Source organism: Bufo gargarizans, chromosome 3 (assembly GCF_014858855.1).
Source record: "Bufo gargarizans isolate SCDJY-AF-19 chromosome 3, ASM1485885v1, whole genome shotgun sequence".
Taxonomy (NCBI): Eukaryota; Metazoa; Chordata; class Amphibia; order Anura; family Bufonidae; genus Bufo; species Bufo gargarizans.
Window position 1 is genome coordinate 122,657,935 of NC_058082.1, and position 14,241 is coordinate 122,672,175.

At 45.8% G+C, this 14,241-nt stretch overlaps 1 protein-coding gene across 1 annotated transcript in view; it reads right to left on the reverse strand.

The window, feature by feature from the left end:
• Positions 1-14,241, reverse strand: part of CDK2 (cyclin dependent kinase 2) — a 38,025-nt gene that overhangs the window by 5,425 nt on the left and 18,359 nt on the right. Inside the window, exons 2-5 of the mRNA XM_044287385.1 lie at positions 3,601-3,678; positions 3,386-3,506; positions 2,332-2,502; positions 789-890 (exon numbers count right to left, since the gene is read on the reverse strand). Of these exons, the coding sequence (XP_044143320.1) occupies positions 789-890; positions 2,332-2,502; positions 3,386-3,506; positions 3,601-3,678 (472 nt within the window). The remainder of the gene's footprint in view (positions 1-788; positions 891-2,331; positions 2,503-3,385; positions 3,507-3,600; positions 3,679-14,241) is intronic.

The window sequence follows — 14,241 nt, forward strand, 5'->3', positions numbered from 1 at the left end:
ATAAAAACTCATCATAACCCCTGACATCAGTCCTCAACACCCTGCGCGCCCCCCCCCCCCCCCCGTGCCTTCAGCCTCCCCCCAATGTCACAAGTTCCCTCATGTCATCAGTTGCTCCCCCCTCCAATCAGCTCCTCCGCCAAATGACATCAGCTCCCCCCACTGCGATTTATTTGAGTAATCGTTTCAGCCCTACTCACAATAATCAAAGGCAACCACTTTAAAAAGGAAAAAACAAACTGTCCAGATTCTAGACGTTTTTGTTTTGTTCAAACATACATAAAAGAATCTGTGTAAACACCGTTTACTAAAACCCAGCCGATGTATTTCCCGTATAGAGGGCCTGCATAGGACAAGGCATTCCACTCCAGTGATCTGCAATTCACTAGTTCCATTTTGTTATGGGCTGTATGATGGCTTTTCCTAGTAGAATATTGTTAGAAATCTGTTATTGAACAGAATGGATCCACGGCAGCATCACAAAGTCTATTCCATGGGCCAGAATCCTCCAGTACCCATGTACCCCACCCCCCCCACTCATTTTTGTCCGTCACTATATTTACCAAATTGTGGAAGAAAATATGCAGCGCAATGCAATTTTTCACAAGAAAAACTTTGAGATGTGCATTATTGTCTCCACTGTCATCATTTTTCCTTATTTAGGTAAAATACAACTACTATGCGGGTAGAACCATATAGGAAGGCTTTCAGAGAATGTCAATGAACAGACCGCAAATCTGAAATGTGAACAGCATGAATTAATTTCCAGTTTGTCAATATTAACTTACCATTTCTGCAAAGATGCAGCCGAGGCTCCAAATATCCACGGCCGTGGAGTAGTACTTACAGCCAAGGAGAATTTCTGGAGCTCTGTACCAAAGTGTGACCACCTAGAAAAAAAATGTAACACATAACATAGGCTACAACGTACGACCTACAGCTATTCATGAGTTAAAGAGGACTTGTCACCTCCCCCGACAAGTTTTAGTAACTACTTGCATTCCCCATGTAGTAATAATTCCAGAGCGTCTATTTGCATGACTCCATGGTGTGCCAGTCTGGTTTTATTCCTGCTAGGCTTGGAAATTAATTACTAGCAGTATGCAATAAGGGCCATCTGTGTGTTACCAGTTGAGGTTGCACCGATTGGATTAGAGTTGTCACAATATCAAAATTTTTATTCGATTTCGATACCAAAAAATAAAAATAAAAACCTTCACAGAATACACCCACACATTAACCTCATGTTGCTGACTCAATACAATTACAGCAATACCAAACTTAGTATAGTTTTTATTTTATTAGAAACCTTTGGAAAAAAAATATTTTTTTTTCTTTGCATCGCCATTTTCTGACTTTTTATTTTCGGTCTACAGAGCTGTACGAGGGCCTGTTTTTTGCGGGGCAAAAGTTTTTTTTATTGGTACCATTTTTGGGGTACATACAACTTTGTAATCATTGTTGTTCAGCTTTTTAGGGGAGGGGCATAAGGTGACTAAAAATGGCGCATTGAGTGTTTTTATTGTTTTTTTCCTGTTATGGCTTTCACCACACGAACATTTTTTAAATATTTTAATAGTTCAGACATACCGGATATATATATTTCAGCAGCCCTGGGATGCCTCAGCAGGCCCCAGGCTGTCATAGTAACTGATCGAACCCCCTAATTTCTCTGCAGGGGATCTGATGGGAAGGCAGAGGTACCCGCACCCCTCTGCCTTACCTTACACATGCTGCGATCACTGTTGGTTTAATTGACCGTTTCAGCGTGATCGCTATTCCCTACATTAATACATGCATAAGGCAGAAACCTGTAAAAACTGCAGGAATCCTCCTGCAGCAAGATCTTCCTGAAGGCTGATAAGGACCAAGTGGATGCTATTGGTCACATGACGATGACATCAAACATCCTTTAACTTATCAGCGTCCAGCACCACAAGACTGCAGCGAGTTTCTCTATCCCCTGCCCTCCTACTTCCCTTCCTGATACTCCCCCATTGGGCCACTTATTTCATTGTAAGTCTCCCTCCGTCTCCACTGTGCGTCCGCTTATTAGATCATGGAGTGCGCTGCGCAAAAATGCCAAACCTGGTATTGTATCAAACCGGGTATCAAAGTATCGAAACTTCAATACACGGTCCAAACCTAGATTGGATGGACCTTGACTGCAGAAGTCTGGCAATTCAAAACTTCTAGTAGGCATAATAAAGGAATGATGCAACAGAGTTATATGAAAATATGATCCAGAATTTTTATTTCAGGTTTGTAAAAAAACAGACATGTCAGGAGAGGAGACAGGGCCTCTAAAGAACAAAGATGAACTCTTCTCACCTCATGTGTATAAGTTCTGACTGGCACACCAAACGCTCGAGCCAGCCCAAAGTCTGCAAGCTTGATAGCGCCATCAGAGTTAATAAGTAAGTTTTGCGGCTTTAGGTCACGATGCAAGACGCGATGCGAGTGGCAGAATGCCAAACCTTGCAGAAGCTGGAACATATAACTCTGAAAATGTAGGAGGAACACATTTAGTTTACTTTAGAAAATAAAAATAAAAAATACAAAAACTCCCCCCATACAGGTGCATGTCCGACCAAGCATGCACCTGGTCGCAGCAAAGAGGGAAATAAGCAGCTTCCAAACACCACTGGCAGCAGCTGATCCATCTGGAGAGCAAGGGAAATCCAACATGCCCGAGCCTCCCCACGACATCTGCCATGACCACCACCGTACACATTACAAGGTCAGCTGCTCCCACTGGAAACAGCAGCTTGGGCTGTCATCTAATGTGTGTGCCCACCTTTATACCCACATTGCTGTACGTGAATACTAGGTTTATTATTTCTATGTTACCCCAACACTAAGCATTCCCTGGTATTCCTAGAGCAGTAATATGCCTAGTAATGCAGCGACACAGCAGCGTGCTATGCATCACTACAAAGACGGTTCAGACCAGGCGACAGCAAACTTTAACACGCCAGCTATTGTGAAACTACAACTCCCAGCATGCTTATTCAGTTCTACAGGTGTGCATGCTGGAAGTTGTAGTTTCACAACAGCTGGAGTGCCGCAGGTTGGCTGACCCCTGGTTTAGACATTCAGGAGTCTCGGAAAGCCAGAGGACAATCCCTGGACGAGCTGGAATGACGAGAGACCACTAAAACATCCTAGTAGAGGAAACTTTCACAGAATGAGGATTTGTAGGAGGTTGTTGTTTTTTGGTGTTAAGGCCCAAAAGTAGTTGTCTTTTAGGTCGCTTTTCCCCTCATTGGAGTTTGTGCTAAGAAATATAAGACATCTTACAACAAATCCAAACAGTGCTTAAAGAGCTACTTGTCAGCCACACTAAACGTCAGATCGAACACGGTTTGGCGATACATGAACTCACTTTTACAAGAGCCAGTGGGATCCCTGTAATATTGGAGCCGTCCATAAATTTCTTCAGATCTTGGTTAAGAAACTCAAAGACCAGATAAAGCTTGTTCTCTGTGTGAATGACGTCCAGAAGCCTAATGACAGGTGACATGTACGAATAAGGGTGTGAAATCTATAAAACATACAAAAATGCCACTAAAATTCACAGGACGTTAAAGAGTCACTCACTTGACTATGTTGGGATGGTTCAGTTCCTTGAGGAGTGAGATTTCCCTGATGGCCGTGCTCGGTACTCCTTCTGTCTCCCTAGGAGGAAAAGGAAGAACATTAATAATAGACAAGTGAACATGTTCTCAGTACAGCTTCTTTTTGGTTACAGAGGTAAGAATGTGATGTATTCTGTATGACCGCTCTGCAGAAACACAATACCGCGGCACTTTGTGTCTTCCTATAGTAAGTGTTCAGGTAAGGCTACTTTCCCACTAGCATTCGGGGCTCCGCTTGCGAGTTCTGTTTGAAGGCTCTCACAAGCGGCCCCGAACGGATCCGTCCAGCCCTAATGCATTCTGAGTGGATGCGGATCCGCTCAGAATGCATCAGTCTGGCACCGGCTGTCCTCCGCTCCGCTCAGCAGGCGGACACCCGAACGCTGCTTGCAGCGTTCGGGTGTCCACCTGGCCGTGCGGAGGCAAACGAATCCGCTCAGACTTACAATGTAAGTCAATGGGGACGGATCCGTTTGAAGTTGACACAATATGGCTCAATTTTCAAACTGATCCGTCCCCCATTGACTTTCAATGTAAAGTCAAAACGGATCCGTTTGCATTATCATGAACAAAAAAATCAGTTCATGGTAATGCAAACGGATCCGTTCTGAACAGATCTAAGCTTTGCATTATAGGTGCGGATCCGTCTGTGCAGATACCAGACGGATCCGCACCTAAACGCAGGTGTGAAAGTAGCCTTATGCACCAAGACAATTGCGACGTTTCGACTTTCTACAGTCTTTATAAAGCAATATGGTGGTATTCCACTAATAGATAGATATCCATCTAGGTATTCATCATGCAACGGCCTAATATGCAAATTTTAAGTATGCAACATACAGCTGCGCAATTAACACATGAGAACATAATTAACATATATTTAGGTGCAAAGAGCATGTTGTAGCGATGCTCGTATATTATATAGGAGGGACCAGGGAGGAGGTCTGCAGCTCTCCAGAGGCCACAGCGCTCTAGACCAGCGACGTCACGGTACATCAGTCAAGCAGCCTAGGTACAGTTCAGACCCATTCAAAAGAATGGGGCTGAGCTGTAATGCCAGGAGTCAGACACCCGCCCGATCAAAGGCTATTTTCATAGTTAATACGGTTGAAAATAGACATGAGTCCATCAAGTTTAACCAAGGGATAGGTGGGGACACGAATCCCAGAAAGAAAGGAGACTCAGATTTCTACAAGTTTTCATAAGCATTAATATTTTACTTTTAAGAATTCATCTAAACCCTTTTTAAAACTGTCCACTGTTCCTGCTGTGACCACGTCCGGAGGTGTCTATCCCACAGATTCACAGTTCTTACAGTAAAGCTTTGACGCTTCCGGAGACTGAACTTTGCCCTCCAAAGAGAAGGGGGCACTGCCTCCGACTGGAGGAGAAATTTTACATGGAACTGTTTGTCTCTGTATTTTTGGTATGTCCCATTTATATAATTGTACAGGTTAATCATGTCCCCCCCTTAGACGTCTCTTCTCAAGACTAAAACTCAATTATTTTAAATCTTTCTTCATAACTAAGACCCTCCATGCCCCTTATCAGTTTAGTCGCTCTCCTCTGTACTTTTTCCAGCTGCAGAGCATCCTTTCTATGTACTGGTGCCCAGAACTGGACTGCCTTGTTTAATGCACAACAGTATCCTGGTGGCCTTAGAAGCAGCTGATTAATACATCATACAATGTCAGTCTGCCATTTACAAGGACACCCAAATCCTTCTCTATAAGTGACTCTCCCAGTGCAACATCACATAGGACATATGAAGCACAGAGATTATTAATACCAAGATGCATAACTTTACATTTGTCCACATTGAACCTCATTTGCCAAGTTGATGCCCAATCACTCAGTGTTCAAGTCAGCTTGTAGTTTGTGGACATTAGGCCTGCACAATATAAATCGCCAAAGCAATCGCAATTAATCACCATATCGCAATCGCCAATTGGCCGACCCAAAAATGCTGCAATTATATTACCATATTTTTCGCTTTAGTTAACCGGCACTGGACTAGGGGGTGGGGGAGGGGGGGAGATTATATCAGTTGTATTGTCATTTATTTGTGATTTCCTGATGGTATCATAATGTGATATGGAAGTTCCTGTACTTATCTCAAAGGTACATTGATTGGCACTGTCTGATATTGTATGACAAGTACATTTTCAAAATAAAAAAAGACCTGATTCAAAACCATATTTTTCGCTTTATAAAACAAAGTGTCATCTGCAAAAATAGATATGGTGCTATTAATCCCGTCCTCATTATCATTAATAAACTTAAGTGGATTCAGCACTGAACCTTGGGTTATACCACTTATAACCTGGGACCATTCTGAATAGGAATCATTTACCACAACTCTCTGGACACGGTCCTTCAGCCAGTTTTCAAGCCAATTACAAACTATACCTTCCAAGCCTATAGACCTTACTTTACTTATTAACCACCTCAGCCCCCCTAGCTTAAACACCCTTAATGACCAGACCACTTTTACAGTTCGGCACCACACTACTTTCACCGTTTATTGCTCGGTCATGCAACTTACCACCCAAATGAATTTTACCTCCTTTTCTTCTCACTAATGGAGCTTTCATTTGGTGGTATTTCATTGCTGCTGACATTTTTACTGTTTTTGTTATTAATCGAAATTTACCAAAAATTTTGCAAAAGAAATTACATTTTTCACTTTCAGTTGTAAAATTTTTCCCAAAAATAAGACATCTATATATAAATTTTTCTCTAAATCTATTGTTCTACATGTCTTTGATAAAAAAAAAAGTTTGGGTAAAAAGTTATAGCGTTTACAAACTATGGTACAAAAATGTGAATTTCCGCTTTTTGAAGCAGCTCTGACTTTCTGACCACCTGTCATGTTTCCTGAGGTTCTACAATGCCCAGACACTTTTTTGCAGCCTCAGTGGGCAAAGGGGCCCACATTCCAAAGAGCACCTTTAGGATTTCACAGGGCATTTTTTTTTTTTTAAACACATTTTGATTTCAAACTACTTCTCACACATTAGGGCCCCTAAAATGCCAAGGCAGTATAACTACCCCACAAGTGACCCCATTTTGGAAAGAAGACACCCCAAGGTATTTCGTGATGGGCATAGTGAGTTCATGAAAGTTTTTTTATTTTTTGTCACAAGTTAGTGAGACTTTGTAAGAAAAAAAAAAAAAAAGTTTTTTTCCATCCACATTGATCGATGTGAATGAAGAAATCTGCGCCATTCATTTTTTATTTCAGCCCAGAGGCTGAACGGGAAAAAAAGAATCTCATTACCCGTATGCTCAATATAAGGAGAATAGCAGAAACTCCTAATGCTGGCCATACATGTAATGATTGCGGAGACCCTCAAATGGCAGGGCAGTACAAACACCCCACAAATGACCCCATTTTGGAAAGAAGACACCCCAAGGTATTCGCTGAGGGGCATATTGAGTCCATGAAAGATTGATATTTTTGTCCCAAGTTAGCGGAAAGGGAGACTTTGTGAGGAAAAAAAACCAAAAAGAAAATCAATTTCCGCTAACTTGTGACAAAAAATTAAATTCTAGGTAAAAAAACCAAAAGAAAAAAACCAGGCCGCAACGCAATAGATTTATTAACTTTATAATAACATTTGAACGGAACATATAAACTTTATTTAACTTTTTTGCTTACCGGTGATTGTCCTATAAAAGGTAAAAGAAAAAAAACAAAAAAAAAACAAAGCTCTTTTTCCCCATGGGACAATGTGCAAAGTGCAAAATATCCCAGAGATGTGGCGAAGTACATTATGCACTTTGTCCCAGGTGAAAGGAGAGGTTTGCAGCAGCTCTGTGTGAATGGGCCCTAATAGCCCTGTGTGCCTGTCCTGTGAGATGCAATCCCTATGCTAATAGTGTACCTGTGTGTGGTACTTCCAGAAACACTCCCCTAAGCATAGGGCAGGGTGGTCAGGACAGAAATAGCAGGTGTCACGCCTTATTCCACTCCTGCTACAGACACATCTTTTTCGGAGTGACGGTTGGGTTGAGGTACCAGCAACGACATTGGGGAAATGTCGCTCGTGTAGACTGCTCACTACACTGGTGGTTGGGGCCATGAAACCTCCTGGATACAGGAGGTTCTCAATCTCTTCCTGAAATTTGAGGAAAGATCCTGTTCTCCCAGCCTTACTGTAGAGAACAAAACTATTATATACAGCCAATTGAATCAAATATACAGACACCTTCTTATACCAGCATCTGGTGCGTCAGGAAACTAAATAAGGAGCCAACATCTGGTCATTGAAGTCCACCCCTCCCATGAGCGAATTATAGTCGTGGACACAGAGAGGCTTTTCAATGACACTGGTAGCTCGTTCTATTTGTATTGTTGTTTCTGCGTGAATGGAGGAGAGCATGTAAACGTCACGCTTGTCTCTCCATTTCACCGCGAGCAGTTCTCCGTTACACAAGGGAGCCGTCTCCCCCTTGCAAAACGGGTGGTAACGAGCCGTTGGGGGAAGCACCGGCGACTAGGTCGCGCGGTGCCACAGCAGCCAATCTGTTCTAGGCACACTTGTGTAGAAAGTATCCACATAAAGATGGTACCCCTTGCCGAATAAGGGTGACACCAAGTCCCAGACTGTCTTCCCACTGCTCCCCAGGTAGTCAGGGCAACCGACCGGCTCCAGGGTCTGATCTTTACCCTCATAGATCCGAAATTTGTGGGTATAACCTGTGGCCCTTTCACACAGAGCTTATACAATTTGACCCCATACCGGGCGTGCTTGCTTGGGATGTATTGTTTGAAGCCAAGGCGCCCGGTAAAATGAATAAGGGACTAGTCTACGCAGATGTTTTGATCAGGGGTATACAAATCTGCAAATTTCTTGTTGAAGTGGTCTATGAGGGGCCGAATTTTGTGGAGCCGGTCAAAAGCTGGGTGGCCTCTGGGACGGGAGGTGGTGTTGTCGCTAAAGTGCAGGATGGTCTCAAATCGTGCCCTGGACATGGCAGCAGAGAACATGGGCATGTGATGAATTGGGTTCGTGGACCAATATGGCCGCAATTCATGCTTTTTGGTTAGACCCATGTTGAGGAGAAGGCCCAGAAATTTTTTTAATTCAGAAACTTGGACGGGTTTCCACCGGAAAGGCTGGGCATAATAGCTTCCCGGGTTGGCGGCTATAAATGGAGTGGCATACCGATTTGTTCTGCCACGACTATGTCCAAGAGCTCCGCAGTCAAGAACAGCTCAAAAAGCCGGAATTAGACTTACCGGTAATTCAATTTCCACGAGATCACCACGACGGCTACAAGGAAAGATTGACCCCTGACCTCTGTAGGGGCAGGAACAGAGAGAGGGTTTAAATCCCCCCCTCCCACCACCAGCACCAGTGTGTCCAAAATTACAGAGACAGAAATAAGTGGTGAGAACAAAACATAATAAACCAAGAGGGTATTCCTTCATAACCTCCCAGGTAACTCAAAAGGAAGGGTAGGGAATATATGTGCCGTCGTGGTGATCTCGTGGAAATTGAATTACCGGTAAGTCTAATTCCGGCTTTCCACTTCATCACCACGACGGCTACAAGGAGATATAAAAAATTATAGCTTGGGGGGGGGGGCGACCGCCTGAAGGACTTTTCGTCCAAAAGACAAGTCGGAGCTAGATAGGTCTAACCTATAGTGTTTTGTAAAGGTGTGGATGTTAGACCACGTAGCGGCTTTACAAATATCTTCAAGGGAAGCTCCAGCCCGCTCGGCCTGGGAGGAGGACATAGCCCGGGTAGAGTGAGCTCTTAAATTTGAGGGGCAAGACAGGTCTTTGGACTCATAGGAAATGGAAATGGAATCTTTTATCCACCGTGCTAGAGAGGACCTGGAGGCTTTTAGACCCTTATTCTTCCCCGAGAAGAGGACAAACAGGTTATTGGATCTACGGAAACCTTTTGACACTTCGAGATACCGTAAGACAGAGCGTCTTGCGTCTAGAGAGTGGAAGTTAGATTCCCTATCATTAGAGGGATTATTGCAAAAGGAGGGTAAGACTATCTCCTGGTTACGGTGGAAATCCGATACTACCTTAGGCAAAAAACCTGGATCTAATTTAAGAATAATCCTATCATCGGTGATACGGAGATAGGGTTCCTGTATCGATAATGCTTGGATCTCGCCTATCCTTCTTGCGGACGTGATGGCCACCAAGAAAGCAGTTTTAAACGACAGATGTTTGATGGAACAATCAAACAGGGGTTCAAATGGAGCGAGAGTTAAGCCAGTGAGTACCACGTTAAGGTCCCAGTTGGGGATCCTAGATTTTAGAGAGGGGCGTAGACGGGAGGCAGCTTTCATGAATCTCCTGATCCAGCGATGGCTGGCTATATCTCGATCAAAGAAGCAGGCTAGTGCCGAGACCTGTACCTTTAGGGTAGAGGGTCTGAGACCTAGTTCAAGTCCCTGCTGGAGGAAGTCCAAGATCTTCAGGAAATTGGGCGGCTCTAAGTTTGGGGCAGGGTTCCCCATCCATGTACAGAATCTCTTCCAAATTTTTAGATAAATTGAGAAGGTAACTTTCTTCCTACTCGCTTTAAGGGTAGCTATCACTTGGTCCGAAAGCCCCTGTGACTTCAACTTCTGGACCTCAGGATCCAAGCTGACAACTTGAGGAAGCTTGAGTTTGGGTGTAGTATTGGGCCTTGGTGAAGCAGGTCCCCCCTGGCAGGAAGAGGCCATGGGTCCTCTACTGATAGATTCCTTAGAGCAGGGAACCAGCTCCTTTTCGGCCAATAGGGAGCTATTAGGATTAGTGTCGTATCTTCTAGGTAGAGTTTCTGGATTATCCTGGGAAGTAGAGGCAATGGTGGGAATGCATAACTGAGATCCCAGTCCCAACGAATTGTGAGCGCATCCAACGCCCAGGGATTGTCCCGTGGGTTTAACGAACAGAACGTTGGTACCTTTGCGTTCCTTTTGGATGCGAACAGATCCACCTGTGGAATGCCCCATCTTTCTGCCAGTAGCTGGAACACTTCTGGATTCAAGGACCATTCTGTCTGATCTATCAACTGGCGACTGAGATAGTCTGCTTCCACGTTCAGTATCCCTTTTAAGTGGATTGCGGAGATGGAATTCACGTGGGATTCTGCCCAGTTGAAAATCTTCCTTGTAATAGACATCAGTTTCTCCGATCTCGTGCCTCCCTGGTGAGAGAGGTACGCCACCGTCGTCGTGTTGTCTGAAAGAATCTTTACGTGTTGACCCCTCAGAAGTATCTCTGCGGTTTTCAGGGCTTTCCAGACTGCTTCTAGTTCTCTGAAATTGGAGGACTGAGAGCGGATAGTTGGGGTCCAGGAACCTTGGAACCAACGATCTCCCACTTTCGCTCCCCATCCTTTCTCGCTTGCGTCTGTAAGCACCTGAATGTAGGGGATTTTCTCCCAAGCGACCCCCAAGGACAGATTGCTTGTGTTTTTCCACCAATCTAGGGAGGTCTTTACTGCCAGAGGGATCAGGACCTTCTGATCCAAGGAGGACTGCTGTCTGTTCCAAGCTCTGAGGATCCACAACTGGAGGGATCTGAAGTGGGACTGGCTCCATGGGACGGACGTGATGCAGGACGAGAGAAGACCCAGGAGGCTCATAGCTTCTCTTATAGGACAGGACCTCCTGTGCTGGAATCGTCGAACCTTTAATTGAAGGTTTCTGACCTTGTCTGGCGGAAGGAAGGTATGTTGTGTTCGGGAATCCAGGATGACACCCAAGAACTGGATAGTGCTGGAGGGCACCAGGTTTGATTTTTTCAAGTTCACCAACCAACCCAGATCCTGAATGAGAGACAGAAAGGTTTGTAGGTCTGTTCCGAGTTCGTTCTCTGAATTCCCGATTAGGAGGAAATCGTCCAGGTACGGTATAATCACCAGTCCTTTGTGTCTCAAGAAGGCCATCATCTCGACTACCAGCTTTGTAAACACTCTGGGTGCAGATGATATCCCAAAGGGAAGGGCCGTAAACTGGTAGTGACGGGTTACCCTCTTGTGGTCCTGGATGGCGAACCTCAAGAACCTTTGTGACTCTGGATGAATTGGGACGTGATAGTATGCGTCCTGAAGGTCTACTGAGCACATCAGGGCATTCCTCTTTATCAACGGAATCAGGGACTTCAGGGATTCCATCCTGAACTTTCGATAGATGACAAATTTGTTCAGGGCTTTCAAATTTATGATTGTACGGAATGAGCCTTCTTTTTTCTCTACCAAAAACAGGTTTGAATAGAACCCTTGTCTTTGCTGTGTTGGCGGGACTTGTACTATTACGTCCGTTGCCAGAAGGCTTTGAATTCCTTGCAGAATCTTTCCGCGTACTTTGGGGGAATGTGGGTTGGTGACAATGAAGCGGTTTGGGGGAGATGGAGAGTTCGATCCGGTACCCAGATCTTATGATGTCCCGGACCCAAGGGTTCGGGGTAATGGACTCCCAGGGAGTCAGAAAATTCTTCAATCTCCCCCCCACTCTGACGTCATTGCTTATCCGAGGGCTTATTCTGGGAGGAGGAGGGGTTATTCCTACCCCTGCCCCCTTTGGGGTAACTCCAGCGTCCTGACTTCCCTTTATCCTTAAAGGGTCTGTTCTGGCTAGCGGGGGCCCGAAAGGGATATTTCCTTTTATAGGGTCTCTCTTCTGGGAACCCCTTTTTCTTGTCAGCCGCTTTCTCCAGGATACGGTCTAGGACAGGGCCAAAGACGTATTCCCCTGAGAACGGGATGGAGCAAAGCTTCATCTTTGATGTGTTGTCGCCCGACCAGCTTTTCATCCACAGGGCGCGACGGGCCGCATTGGAGAGCCCCGCGTCCTTTGCAGCGAATCTGACCGATTCAGCCGAGGCGTCAGCCATAAATGCTGTGGCGGATTTTAATAGGGGGAGGGATCTCAAGATCTCATCCCTGGGAGTATTATCTCTGATACAAGATTCCAGTTCCTCTAGCCACAGTTTCATGGATCTTGCAACTGAGGTAGCTGCGATGTTTGTTTTTAAAATAAGCATCGCTGCTTCCCATGATTTTTTTAAGAGGCTATCTGCCTTCCTGTCCATGGGATCACGCAGCTGAGAGGTGTCTTCAAAGGGCAAGGCAGTCTTTTTATTGACCTTTGCGACCTGAATGTCGACTTTCGGTGTTTCACTGAAGATTTTAACTTCGTCAGTGTCGAACAACAGCCGGTTTTTAAAGGACCTGGACACCCCCAACCTCTTTTCTGGGTTGGACCACTCGTCCAGCACCATATCCCGTATGTTCTCATTGATTGGGAACACCCGGGTTTTTTTAACCCTGAGTCTCCCAAACATCTCATCCTGGACTGAGTGTGCTCTAGGGGTTTCTTCGACCCCCATAGTGGCCCGGACCGCCCTTAGCAGGTCTGGCATCTCGTCCAAGGAGAAGCAGAATCTTTGATCTGATTCTGAAGTATCAAGATCAGAGGAGACCGCCTCGTCTTCCCGTGCTCTGGACGACGAGGCCTCTTCCTCTATAATCTCCGGATCGGATAGGGAAGGGGATGGGCCCCTACGTCTTTTTGAAGGGGGTGCATCCTTAGGTAAAGGCATCTGGGATAAGGAGGTTTTAACTTCCTCATGGATCATGGACCTTAAATCATTAAGGAATGAAGGCTGTTCCTCGGCGATCACATTAGATATGCAATCCTTGCAAAGCTTTTTGCGGTAGTCGTCCGGTAGCCGTTTGAGGCAGGACACGCATTTGGGCTGTTTTTTGATCTTTTTCTGAGCCTCCTTAGCGACCTGGGGAGAACAACCCTTTATTAGCTATGGTAAGTACACATGCTAACAGTAGGAGCCCCAAGCCAGAGATGTGGAGGAGGAGGAACAAGCAACCTGGTACAGTGTATAGACAAGTAACAGGGCAAAAGAAAGAAGCGCTTCCCCACAGGGGAACTTACTACAGGCGGCACAGAAGGGTCTCCAGGGGAGCGGGGTTCAGCCGACATGACTGCACGCTGGCTCCGATGTACGCCGGTACATTGAGACATTCGGCACTGCTGACGCCGAAAATTTAAATCGGAGACGCTTCTGAGTGACGTCACTTCCCCCGACACCCGGAAGTGACGTCGGCCGTTATCCTGAAGCGCTTAGACGCGCACCCGGCGATAGCCAAGCAGGCCCGGCGGGAGATCGCGACCGGGAGCAGGCTCACGTATGATAATGGAGCGAGGCCTCCCTCCTTCACCCCTGCCCAGCGTTAGTACGAAGACCGCAGGAGGGCAGGGGGAACACCCGGTAGGTGTCAGGAAGTTCCGTTTTCAAACTTCATCTCCCCGCAGGGAGACTCTCTCTGCCCCTGTCCTCTGTAGGGACAGGAAACACTGGTGCTGGTGGTGGGAGGGGGGGATTTAAACCCTCTCTCTGTTCCTGCCCCTACAGAGGTCAGGGGTCAATCTCTCCTTGTAGCCGTCGTGGTGATGAAGTGGAAATTCCCAGTGCCGAACCGATTTGAGCTGTCTCAACCCGAACTCCAGACTGGGCGGTGAAAGGGGGAACTAATGGTGCGGCTGAAGTTGAGGACTGCCAATCTGGGTTTGCCAGCACCTCAGGGACTCTACGGGCCTGTCTGTGCGGTGGCTGCGA